This window comes from Buceros rhinoceros, unplaced genomic scaffold, assembly GCF_000710305.1.
Source record: "Buceros rhinoceros silvestris isolate BGI_N320 unplaced genomic scaffold, ASM71030v1 scaffold5538, whole genome shotgun sequence".
NCBI lineage: Eukaryota > Metazoa > Chordata > Aves > Bucerotiformes > Bucerotidae > Buceros > Buceros rhinoceros.
The window spans coordinates 25,991-39,178 of NW_010427320.1; the positions used below are offsets into that span (position 1 = coordinate 25,991).

At 42.4% G+C, this 13,188-nt stretch overlaps 1 protein-coding gene across 1 annotated transcript in view; it reads right to left on the bottom strand.

The window, feature by feature from the left end:
* EPN2 (epsin 2) overlaps nt 1-7,744 on the bottom strand; it is a 19,275-nt gene extending 11,531 nt beyond the window's left edge. Inside the window, 2 exon segments of the mRNA XM_010141839.1 lie at nt 5,199-5,201; nt 6,975-7,744. Of these exon segments, the coding sequence (XP_010140141.1) occupies nt 5,199-5,201; nt 6,975-7,569 (598 nt within the window). The 5' untranslated portion in view covers nt 7,570-7,744.
* Between the last annotated feature and the right edge of the window lie 5,444 nt (nt 7,745-13,188).

A 13,188-nucleotide genomic window follows, 5' to 3' on the forward strand; every position in this document is an offset into this window, starting at 1 on the left:
AATTATAAAAGGAAGGAGTCATAACTGGTTTAAAACTAGAGCTGGCTACACATACAAATGGGACACCAACAGAGTCACCTAAACAGATGGCAACTGGACCTCGACCAGGGAGGGACCTTCTGCTCTTCTGTTCTTTCACTGCAGTTGTGGGGAAGAATGTGATTTCCTGCACTTTTTGCACAGGATCTTTTTCATCTCTGTTGACGTAACTATATTCCATTAACAACTAAGCAGCTGATGGTAGAATGACTTTAAAACTGACGTGAAATGGGTTCGCTCTGTTGCATTTCCACATGAAGAACCTACTGAAAGTGCTCACCACTTTCAGCGTTTAAGTGCATTTCTGCGCTAAAAAGCTGCAGGAAGCAGGATTATGCCCAACTCCAAGGGTCCCCCTGGCCCTCCCATGGCGGGTCCTGCCTCCCAGCCGTGCACAGGAATGGCAGGACTGCTTTGGCAGGGAGCTACATGACCTCACAGCTCCCAACAGAGTCCAGCATTCAGCAGCTCCACGATCTGAACACAGATAATAAGGGGTCTCACAGATACAGCTTATTTCTTTTCACTTTTAGGCTTTTCAGTAACTCGTTCTACTTGGCTTTATTAACTCTAAAAGGCACTTCAGCTCCTCTTTCAAGAAAAGGAAAAAATTGACAATTTGAAATCCATCCTTGGGCCTCACATTAAACAACATTGATAAAAATGTGGCTATTTTACATTTGAACTCTGCAGTGGTTATAAAACCATCTACATTAAATAGCTGCCAGCATGTTTTTTGAAAAAGAATTAAGGGAAATTCAAAGCATTGCTCTTGGTAGTAATCTGACATGTTTTATCCAGCAACTTTGCTCCTGAATTCCCATGGCATTATAACCGGCCTTGTCCTGCATCAACGTTTGAGTCGCAAGGATCCAGCATAAAGGTTATTGCCTCAGGAACAGTATCACTGCCACACAAAGGATCTCTTATCCCACAGCACATGACAGTTAACTCAGATGTTTATGTAAGATGGGCCTCAATAGATCAATTCTGACCTGCTAAGCCCTGCTTTGTTGCTGCGTTGAGGATCTGGAGATCCTGGCCCCAGCGCGTGGGTCTGCTGTGGCAGGGAGACACACCGCCAGGCCGGGCTCTCTCCTCGACACGACTCTAGCTGCAGCACAAGGAAATCATTTCCAAGCGCCGTTAATCACTAAAGCAGGATTCTGCTCCACCATCTGTCTCTAGCACGAGCTGTGACGTCTTTCTCCTTTGGATCTGTTGGTCATTTGCTGAGTTTCGGCTACACGAGAAGCCCTCTGGATATGTCTACAGGTTTAAGTTAGTGAGTTCGTGTATATTCAGCACACAGCAAGAAAGCAGAGTCATTGCCTACGTTATCAATGACAATCGGACTGGGTTTTTTCACGCAGAAGCGTGTGCTTGGCTTTTTGGGTTTTTTTTATGTCACACAGCGATGGCACAGAGTGCTGGGGAGAACAAGCCCCTGCTTCATCATTTCCCAGTGGCATTCTTAAGGACAGAATTCAGTCCTTGATCAGATCTGTTCAGAAAGAAAAGCTGCTTTCTCACCCAACTGGCCCACCTTCAGAGGCAAACAAAACCAAGGCTGACTTGAAAAATCAGAATAATATCAAGGTAACAACTTGGAACGTGATAGCAATTCACTTGGGAACCTAGAGGAGATCCCACTTTCTAGTCCTTTCAAATGACAGACTATTCCAGTAAAGATGGGGTACTTTCAAAAAGCCAATCGAACCCCTCAAATGCAGAACAGATTATTTAAAAATCCCTTTAAAACTAGGAGCATTCTGAATTTCCTGTAGTGTCCAACTCAAATTAGTAATTCCACTGATTTTCTACTCCAAGATAGAGGGAAGAAAAGCTGAAACAGTTGAGTGAACACAAACTTGCTGATGTTTCACATACCTGTTTTTAAATAATGAGTCAATTTGATGTGAATAATCACTGGAAATATTAAAAGTCATGATTTCAGCTACAGAAAATTGCTCCCCAAACCTTTACAGTAAGGTTAACACACTTCGCATTTCACACCATCCATCACAGCCCTTTTCAGTCCCTCTTTCACCCATCTTTTATCAAATAGGCTGGGTGTGTAATGGACCTAGTTGCTGAGCCAAGCAGCCTACCTCCGGGCAACGTGCTCCTCTAAAATCAGGTCACGCTGTGTGCGCTGCAGTGCTCCCTACGCTGCCCTGCTTGTGTAAATGAAATCGGGACGTTAAACACACACCAGGTTTGCTCTGCCAACATTTCTAAGTGCAATCCAAGCCCCAGGCAGCAGATGGCCAGAGGAAAGGGCACGTGAACAACCCAGAGTAACACAGGTCGGTCCTGCTTTGGGACCTCTTTATAAAGTGGGGCTTCAGTAAGCTTGGGTTTAAACATGAAGGCAGCACAGGGAGAGGACCAGCATTTACCAATGATCCTTCAAAGTTGAAACTAATTCACAGACACTGCTTTCTGGAGGCAAAGGCGCCAAGGAATTGGCTTTTTTACTCTCTTCCCTCCAAATAGAGCATTTTTCCACCATTTTTCTGACTCTTGTAACCACCCAGTCATAAGGAGGTGCAGCAGATGTCACCACTTGCTTCCCGAGCCACAGCACAACTGCAGCAGCCCAGGGAGTCTGCTAAAGACAACACAACCGACCTGCTCCCAAGACAGCTGAGAAAGAACAAGGTTCTCCAAGTCCCTCCTCTCCTGCTCTGGCTCCTCAGAACTTCTGCATGCCCGAGGTGCTCAAGCACAGCATTTTGCAGGTACTCTAAGCTCTGCCCCAAAGTAACTGTGGGTTATGCTTCTGCCAGGCTGACAATGACAACTCCAGCATAGCAGCAGCGTGATATTCATGTTCCTGTGCAAGCCTCTGATGAAAGAATGTTTTAAAAAGATAGTTCCTAGATGTGGGACCTAATCAAGACCAGTAACCTCTAATGAATGCACTCCCAGGCTTGAAGCAGCATCACAGTTCAGACTTAAGAGGTCTATATTAAGCACACCCTACTTTTTCCCATGCAGCTATAAATCCAGAATCCTATTTAAGTGGTCACTGGCAGCTGTAGGTGAAACAAGGCTGGAAACAAGAGGCTGAAGTCTTTAAAACTGGGTGACTAACATCTGGCATAAAGGCACTATTTAGCCACAAAGTCAGCTTAGGGGTGGGGAACTATTGCTCCAAAAGACTTCAGATATTGACCTCATATTCCTTCCTCTCCCCAGCAAGTCTGGTTTCAGCACCACACAAGAACATTCCCTTAACATGAAATAAAACCTTCTATCAGATGTCACCCAACTCCATACAAAAATGGAGTTTTCCCACACATTTTCCAAAAGAAATAAAAATTTCTGCATGTATTTTGTCATGGAATATTTAATAGCTCCTAATCTGAACATTCATTGCCCCTGGCTTGAAGCTGGCCAACTGGCCAGTATGTCAGAAATTGTTGACAAGATGGAGGCTGGGAGGAGCTTTATTTTTGCTGCTAGCTTTACAGTACCTCCGTTGGCTTCCATTTATAGATTATGAGACCAGATAGCAAAGGCATACTAATACTTCTGCAAATCTTTGCATCGACAGGCAGTGATATTCACATTCCATAATGTGCTCCCTAGAATTACACAAGCTTTACAGCACAGAGATCTTCAGGGCCAACAAAGCCATTAAGGCAAAGCTTTGGGGGAAGGATTTTATTAAAAACCATCACGCTCCACCATATCACTTTCCACAGTGTCTAAAGGCTTGTTAGAGATGAGATCAAAATTTCTGCAAAGAGACTGGGATAATGTCTTTATCTACCAGCGTGTTTTGCCTGCAGTAGTGGGGGATGATGGTTCATCGGTCAAGAGATCCTTTTCCATCTTGAGTTCTCTTGCACCGTGCAGCCTATCAATACTGCTTGCATTTTTTCATTATGGATAATTTGGGGACAGAAAGAGCAGCCGCTCTACAAGAAAAGCCCTTCTGGCTCCACATCAAATACAAAACGCAGTTCTTATGTGCATTGTCAGATCGAAGCCTACACACATGCTTAAGCAGCTAGAGCAGAGCAGTACTTCGAGCATCACAGTGTTTACAGTTGAAGCTGCACAGTGCAGCTGACTCAACGGTCTGAAGAAACTGAGCAAAACCAGCTCCACTGACATATCCAATACTGCACTCTGTAACTGACGGAAGGGGGAAGAGATCCCTCAGTCACAACCTGGACACATTATCCACTGCAAGTTACTTTTTCTCCTGGTAATCTGTCCAGGAGAAACTACGAAGCTTTTTCAGCCAGCTCAAGCTTCTTTTCTTCTGAAAGAAAGTATCAAAAAAGATATTTCATAGCCAAACACAATCTTTTAAAGTAGAAAGTGCAAACCTCACCCACTGCACCTAGCAAGAACAGCAGTAAAATGCACGAACACCGGAACACTGAGAGATGGAACATTTCCTTTAGCCATGTGAGTAAAAGGGCTGTTATGCTCCCCCAAACTTTATTTATATTTTCATGTTAATAAAGACAAGCAAAATATTTAGCAAACAGGTGGATGTATAGTTTTAATAGGCAAATTTCAGGCTATAGATGGTGAATCTAAATGTCTCTCATCTCCTCTTCAAAGGCTCAGGGGAATGAAAGGCAATTCTACTAGAACATACAGCACAGCAACCACATCTTAACGTGGTTATGAGGAGAGTGTTTCCCAGGAGCTGGGTACAACTTGATGCCTTTCATATATTTTACCAAATCCCTATTTTCAGAACAAAAGAGAATTATTGTTCTGGAATAAAAGAAAACATGATGGATACAATCCCTTTCACTTTAAATAATGAAAAGCATCTTTTCCATTAAATTTAGAAAGCACAAAAATAACCCTACATTTATGTAACAGATTAAATGTCTCAATTTTGATGAAACTCCTTCCTCGTTTCCTAGGATAAAGGACAAAGCTCTACATACTTTTTTTCCATTATTTGAAGCACTCAGCGCAGCTGTTGTGTAAGGTGCTGGTTTGCTTTGCTATACTCAATTAAACCATAAAAGAAACATCTTAAAACTTCAAAAGACAAAAGCTAACAATCATCTGTATTGTTGCTGAAAGATAATTCAAGTCCAGGAGAGTCTACAATAGAGAAGAACCTAAAGAGGGTAAAAAAAAACCCAAACCTGGTATTTCTAAAGCTTCTTAGGTACATGCTTATGGAGAAGGAAAAAAAAAAAAAAGATTAAGAAATCATTACCTCAAAAGCAACCCTGCAAAGAGAGAGACACAGCAAAGGCATACATGGGGCAGCAAGAGTGTCCCATAAACCCACACTCTGAACCGAAAGAATAATCAAACTTGCTGCTTGACAGCTAGTCCCCCATCAAAATTCTTCAAGCGTCCAAGAAACAACAAGTCCAATCCACACCCTGCATTGCTCAATCCTGGCTCTGCAGAACAGTCTGAAGCCTCTGGTAGCATTTAACATGACAAACAACAGTTACACGCGCTAATTAAAGCGAAGAGCTGGTGAGGCAATAACCCTCCGGACCAAACCAAAGGTGTGCTCAGCATACCGGGGTGGCTGTTATTTCAGTCCTGAAGTTGAAAACAACTGGTTGTTACCACAGTTGAAAACAACTATTCAAGCTATCTTCTAAATTAAGAATTTTCGTTGTAGCCAGAGATCCCCAAAGAAAAAAAAAAGTTGTTGTTGTGATAACAATATACATGTTCTTCTTTGAAAAGTCTCACCGAGCCAGTGCTCAGGTATGGTTATTGTAGAAAAAAATGACATGTTTGTTATTCTGCTGCTAATTAAAGAGAAAAACCTTCCCATATGTGGAAACCTTCATGCACTTTTTCTGGATCTGCATCCTAAAAATCTTTCCTTTGGAAAGAAAAATAATTTTCCCTGCTCTTCTCCATAGTTTTAACTGGACAGTTTTTCTTCATCCCAGCTTGACTTATCCTGCTCCCTCCTACTGCCCTGGACAGAAAACGTCTGTTCGTCAGAGGAACTGACACCAGCCTTGTATTTATCACTTGAGAAGTGCTTTGGGGACAGCACATGCCAAACCTAAGATTCTTAAAACTGGTGCTCAATCGATTCACCACACTGGCTCAGTTACAGTCCTCCACACACTATAAGCATTCACTTAAAGAAAAGATTTTCCTTCAGAATTAGACCACAACCACTGACATTCCAGCCAAAGCAGCTTTCATCTGATCATTACTTATATTAAGAAGGATTTAGTGCCAAATCAGGCCTCTTCCGAAGATGAAAGGGAGTTCCCCCAAGCACTGGTATAAAGAATCCATTCTTCCCGCATCACAGTATTATTTTCTTAAGAATGAAATATAGTATTTAGTACTGATACTGGCATACCAGCTGCTGATAGTATAAACAAACAGACATATTCAAAGCATTGCTGCTCTAAGAACTGCTGAGCAAGCAATAAAGGGTATTATACACCACTACTCTTCCCAAAGTAAAAGAGCATCCACATAAAGCCGCAAAATGATCCAGGAAATACTCTGCATTTCTGATTTTTTTAAAAATTATACCTAAACAAGCCCTCAACACAGCAAATTTTTAAGCACTCTTTTCAAAACTAGAAGCAAACACAAAAGTCCACTCGCAATCTCTGTTCTGAGGTTGGGGGCCTATCACATCAAACACTGAACATGTCGACAAAGGCAGCATGACAACTCTGTCGTGGAGAACTGACAGTAAACAACTGCTTTTTAAATCGATTCACGTCAATACAGACATCCTCTCCAAACCAAACATTTAACCAGTCGTTTGAGGAGATGATGGTGCCACGGAACAGACCTCCAAAGGCCCAACCACTGCAGAAAGCCCCTTTGCAGTCAGCGCGTTAATCCCCCAGGCAGGCAGTTTGCCGTCACCTCCACAGCAAAGCAGAATACAAAATCTCTCAAAGGAAGCAGAACTTCTTTTATATGCCTTTTCCTGTACTTACAGCCATGGTAAGAAGCTGGGGATCCTCCAGACTTTCCATATTCCTGCTCCGAGTAGCTGGTGGAGAGGTTTGGCTGACTGGAGCCTCGGCCAAAGGTGATCTGATTGCTCCCCACTCCGGTAGCCACCTGAGCCATGCGTTCTTTGGTCTTCAGGGCTTGGGCCCTCTCTGTCTTGAGTCGCTCATCGTCCTTCAGAAGAGACACTAGCTGCTTGGATTTCTCCCTCACGTTGATGCCCTGGTCTTTACCATCTCGATCAATATACTGAAAATCTTTCAACGTCTGGATAGCAAAAATATTTTCTTTACACTGCTGCGCCACTCTCTCAGAACCAGTTTTAATCAGGTAATCTAACAGAGTAAGGGCCTTGTAGACATGTCGCCAGTTCTTGCCATGGTCATTCAGTCGTTTCCAGATCATGCTCATAATTTCAGAAAAGGCCACAACGTTGTAAGTCAGATCTGCTATTTCAGTCATTAATGAACTAGAGGGACCCCAGGGGTCATTAGAGGTCGCTTCCCGAACTTTTATTTCGGCCTCTGAATAATTGTTCACAATGTTCTTCATCTGCCGTCTAATAGACGAAGTCGTCATTTTTATTTCCCTTTTTAACAAGACAGATTCCAGAACACAAACAAAAAAAAGGGCTATATTTGCTCTGCTATGAACGTTTCTGAACTGCGCGGGCTCCGTATCACTGACTTATTTGTAACACGTTCCACTACAATCATTTCCTCTCTTCAAGAGAATGACACGAGAAAATGAAAATCATTACCTGCATAAGGAAAGAAAATGAAACAGGTCAGCTGTGTCTTTAATGAGAAATTTTGCTACAATTAAGCATTGCATTTTCTCCCTGATTTTCTTCAGGACAGCTGATGTTGAAAACCACCTGCTCTTCTCACAGGTAATATTAAACACCTGAACTGCTGAACAAGACAAAAAGCAGGAAGTTATCCATGCCAATGCAAATGCAAAATTTCATAAGCAAAACAGAAACAAAGTCCACGAAACAACTTACGGATTTAGTTTCCAGCAAGGCAAATCTACCTCGCATTTTTAATCACAGAAATGACAATGCTGGCTGGCAGAGCTGAGATGAAACCACACCACAAGAGCGTAACAGCCATCAGCTTCCTCTCTGCTACTGTGGCTGGAGCAATCTGAGTACTGGGAGAATAAGCAAACTTCCTAACAAGGCACCAAGCTCTGAGACCTCGGGTAAGTTTAAATGCGCTCAGTTTCAGGGCAGAGATCTTCCACAGGGAGGCCGAGGGTAGAGAATGGAGCACCCAAACAATATGTTCCACCTCAAGGTGACCTTTACTGCTAAGAAGATTAGAGGGGAATTTTTTTTTCCAAATGCATTTACTTTGTGCATTTGACATCACTCATCAGACCCACAGCTTCTGCTCTGCATGCCTTTTGCACAGCACAGAAGAATATTTAATTATATGAAAATGCAATTGTAAAGCCACAATGACTGGCAAGACAACCCAAGGACAAGCTCTGGAGCTGGAAAGCTGTTCCAGTTATTTAAGGTCACTGTTTCAAGTCAACAGAGGCTGATTAAGGTTTAGAATACAATACTTGGGTAAACCGGCAGATTTTGCTATTACAGCAACACAGTTACAACACTCGCTGATAGCCACCAGTTGCACCAACACTGAACACTGACACATTCATAGAACTTGTGCATTCTCTGTCCTCTAACAACACCATTCCAAACACTCCAAAAAAGCAACAGTATCCCTTAGAAGAGACAGGGGAAAGACATAAAACACAGATTTCAGGCCAAACATTGTTAACATTCTTCAAAGCACTCTGGTGCCAGTTAGAATGAAAGCAGAACTAAGTGTCAACTTGGACAACAGCAGCTCTAGAAACAGCTTCATCACCATAAAGGCACATACGCTTCCTAGAAAACCACTGTGGGCAAAGTAAACTCCCACTGAACAGATCCAATGAGTTACTGTTGGTTGGACTTGATGATCTTAAAGGTCTCTTCCAACCAGATGATTCTGTGATTTTGTTCCACTAAAGTTAATTTTTGGCAGAATAAAAAGCTATCATGACATTATGGAAAATTAAATGAGATCGACTCTAAACTTCAGGTAAACTGCATCATCCTGCTGTTCTCCCCAGTATTTCAGATCTTATTTACCTAAACCATTTCTTCTTGTCAATAGCGGATTAAGGCAAGTTCACAGACAAAGTTGAAACAAGTTACCCAAGGAGGTGGCAGCATCTGGTAGAAAGATGGTCACCAAGACCTAAGAGCAAGCTATGGGCAATAACTTCTCCAGCTGGTAAAACTGGAGCCAGCAGAGGATACAAGCGCCAGGCTAATCACAACCACAACTCTACAGATGAGTTGAATCCCAGCTCAGAAGCATGCAAACCCCTCATAAGGGCTGAGCTTGTCACCCAACCAGAAATGAAGTAAATAACACGAAAAATCAAAACCATGAAACCTACAAAGCCTCTGAAATCAGTTCAGTGAAAGGCTGCCAAACCCAAGATCCTCGGACACAAACCCTCACGTAAAGAGTAGGAGAAGCAGAATGTACATATTCTCTTCCATTTCAGCAGCTTTGGCATCTTAGACACAGGCTGTGGTGGAGGCTCCTCAGCCAGCAACAGGCACACTGCATCTCTACAAACCCCTTCCTTGTAGCCACTTGTATTTCCCGTTCCACCCTCAGCGCCCACGGTGCAGTGACCACACTACGCAAACAAGAACTTCAGCTCATTGGAAACCTGGACATTTACTCCCCAAGCTGTAGGCACAGAGCACGGTTTTAAAGAAAGAACAAGTTGCTTCCAGCTTCTTTTATCATCAGCAGGTCTCAATCTTTCATCCTTCCTTTCAATTCAAGATTCATTTCAAATTCGACTAATCTGGTTCAATTGGGCCGCCTTACCATTTGGAAACGATCTGGAGAAGGGAGTATTTGCACGAGCACTGATCTCTGGCAGGACATTTCACTGGGAACAACCTTTCACTGTGAGAACCAACCATTTACTCCTAACCCTGTTTCCTGTCTTTTAACCCACTGTAAATCTATGAAAAACATTCTTGTCTTATGAGAGTTTTAGTTCTTTAGAGGCCAGGGATGAGAAGCCTTACCAAAATATTTTTAGAAGTAGACTGTACAAGCCAATGCCTCACCTACCTGAACCTCCCCAGCCCGAGAAAGACAAAAGAGAAGCTTGTTTTATTATTTGTTACAACTTCACAAGCTTTTGAAAAAAGTAATTTTAATACCACATACGATATTTGGAAAGGTAAAATAAAGGTAAATAAAAATCTGCCTCACCAAGCTCAGAAACGATTTGGAGAGAACCTAGTGTTTGTGAAATGCTTATGTTTACAATTTGAGTTGAATTAGCAACAAAGCTACACCCTAAAACCAAGTGAGTTGGGGTACATATGTGTGCAGGAGACCTGACTGTGGGCAGCCCCACTCCCCAAACTGGAAGCTTTGCTAGGGGGAAGCTTCTGAAGAAGGCAACTAGCAGAGAGTAAGCCTGGAGAAGTGCTTTGGAAAAACAAAGGTAGAGCGAACGCTTCAAGAAAAGAACACACTGCAGTAAGTGAAATCAGCATTTTTCACTCTTTCAGAAAAATTAAAGATTTGGCTAGCATGATTCTTCACCTTCCTAACTTTGGTTCAGGAAAACAAAGGCATTTAATGAGAATCACATTAACGTCTATTTTTCCCTTTTCTTGATGCAAAAACATGTTTCCTAATCCTATTCTACTTTTAACCCACTGAAGAAATTTACTCTAAAACTCATTTTTCTCTATTAAAAACACAAAGGATGACTGGAGTGGAAAGATGATCAACTTCTTATTCCCCTCCCCACCAATCAAGTTGTACCGATACACACGATAAGTACTTTGGCAGTAGCAGAAACCCTCTCTACGCCTTTCAGTATTTACAAAGTCTCGCCTTCCACACCACACAAAAGCAGCATTTCACTTGATTATTACGGGTCTTGGAGCACCAAAACAGCCTATCTTGTGATTAAAGAGATCAAAAAGCCAAATATCCCTACAGCATAAAAGTGAGAAACCGTTTCTAAGGCAGGATCAAATACTTACATAGAAAGTTCAGACTTTTTTTTCCAGAGACCTCAGTGAATTAACTTCTCACAACAAACCACAAGGAAGTACAACGTATTTGCAACTTCAGCAAAAAAATCTGAGTTTGCATTTTTAACAGTACAGTTGCAAAGAAAGCAGAAAGTCAGACTAGCTGATTAAAGCTGCTCTTCCTTGCTAACAACAGGAAAAAGGCCATCAGCCTGGACTCACTTCTTGGACTGGGTAAACAGAGAGGGGAAGAGGGAGCTGTTAGTCTTGTCCAGTTCAGGGGAGCCTTCCTCATTTTCTCGTCTTTGGTCCCTACAAGCCATTTTCTCTGTTTGCTAAGTTTGCCATCTCTAAACAGATAAAAACAGAAACATAAAATTCCGTAGACAAGACAGTGATGCTTCCCTGTGCTATCGAGGGTAACCTGGAGGGGAAGGCTCCACTCCCTTATTCCTATTCCATACTTTCACCACACAACCCCAATGAATTCTCATGGTGCCTTTCTCAACACGATGTGCAGACAGAAGGAATTCTTGACTGAACTCAGCAGCTCTTCCCCACAAGAGGTTAAATGCAGTCCAAGAAACCTACATGAGGAAACCATCTTTAATTTGCTAAAACTAACACAGAAATGAGGCCAAGCCACAAAGTCCTTAATAAACTTAGTTCAAAGAAACAGCCATACAAATCCATCTCGATCCAGGCTTGCAGCAGGATCCGTTCAGGTCTCTGGAATGCAACACTCAACCCGGGGTTTGTCTGCACTGACGAAGTGTCCTTCATATCAACCTGAAGATAAATATATGCACAGCCCAGCTAAGTATGGATCAGAAATACCTGAAAAGCCTTTCAGTATCAAGCAGGCAATAAGGAGTATGAAAATCTACATTAAATGTAAGAAGTTCAGCAGAAACTGGCATAAAATTTTAATTAACAGTATTCTAGACAACATGTTAGATTAGATATTTACTGTAAGTCACAGGCATAAAAGTAAATGTTTGAAAACAGTTATTAGATCAGTTAACAGTTTCTGTGATTTCAAGGCAGTCTACACATACATCTTAATCTTACAAAAATATCCCCCCTTTCCTGAAATACATGGAAAGGTGACTACAAGTTTTCATCCAAAGATTCATACTGCAATTACACCATGAGATTTTTCTGGTCCCCAGTGGAAAAAACACTCAAACAGCTCAAGCAGGTTCCCTTTCTCAGTTCACAAGACAGTCTTCAACAGTGATGCTGGTGACCGAGGGACCAAACCACTGCCATATATTGAAAGCACATCCTCAGTACCAAGGGATCCAAACAGCACCATCCGGGATGTTCGCACCCACCTCCATTTCAAAGGAACGTAAGTGAAATAAAAAGCCTTAAAATGCCACTAAGAGCCTCTCCTACTCAAGACGTGACAAAGTGGCTGCTATGGGAAGGTCCAACGTGTCATAAAGCTGCAGTGTGTATCTCCCTTCTAAGGTGTGAGCACACACAAAGAGCTGGAGAGCTGCTCTCCTTGCTGCCAGGGTGGAGGGATGGGGGCAGGCAATCCTTAGGGACCTGTATTCCAGGATGGGCCTGGAGAGCCCTTCTTGCCAGGCTGCGAAGAATCGGGCTAAGAGGAAAGCGTTGCCAGATGCTGCCTGAGGGAGACATACCCCCAGACTGACAGACACTGCCACCACACCTGCACGGAGCAAAAAGCACTCGCTCAAACACAACCCCCATCATAACACTAAATCAGTTGAGATTTATGGCAAAGAAAAAGGATTCCCATGGCCTGACACTGTAAATTCACATGCGTAAATTCACATTCGTTACGCATACAAATCCAAACCCACTGTGCTCTTAGAAAGTCTCATTTTCCACAAACAAATCTTTGCCAAAAAGAATTATTTAAAATTAGGGAATAAAATCATCAGAAACAAAGTACAGTAAAAGACATTTTTGTTGTACTGGATCCCGCACTGCTAGAGAAATGCTCAAACCAAGTTCATTTTCTTACACTTTTTTTTTTTCCCTATTTGTAAGAAATTCTTACAGAACAACTGGATGACCAGAGGAAATCATTACACTTCCCAGGGTATAACATCCTCCTGCAACACAAACACTGCTCC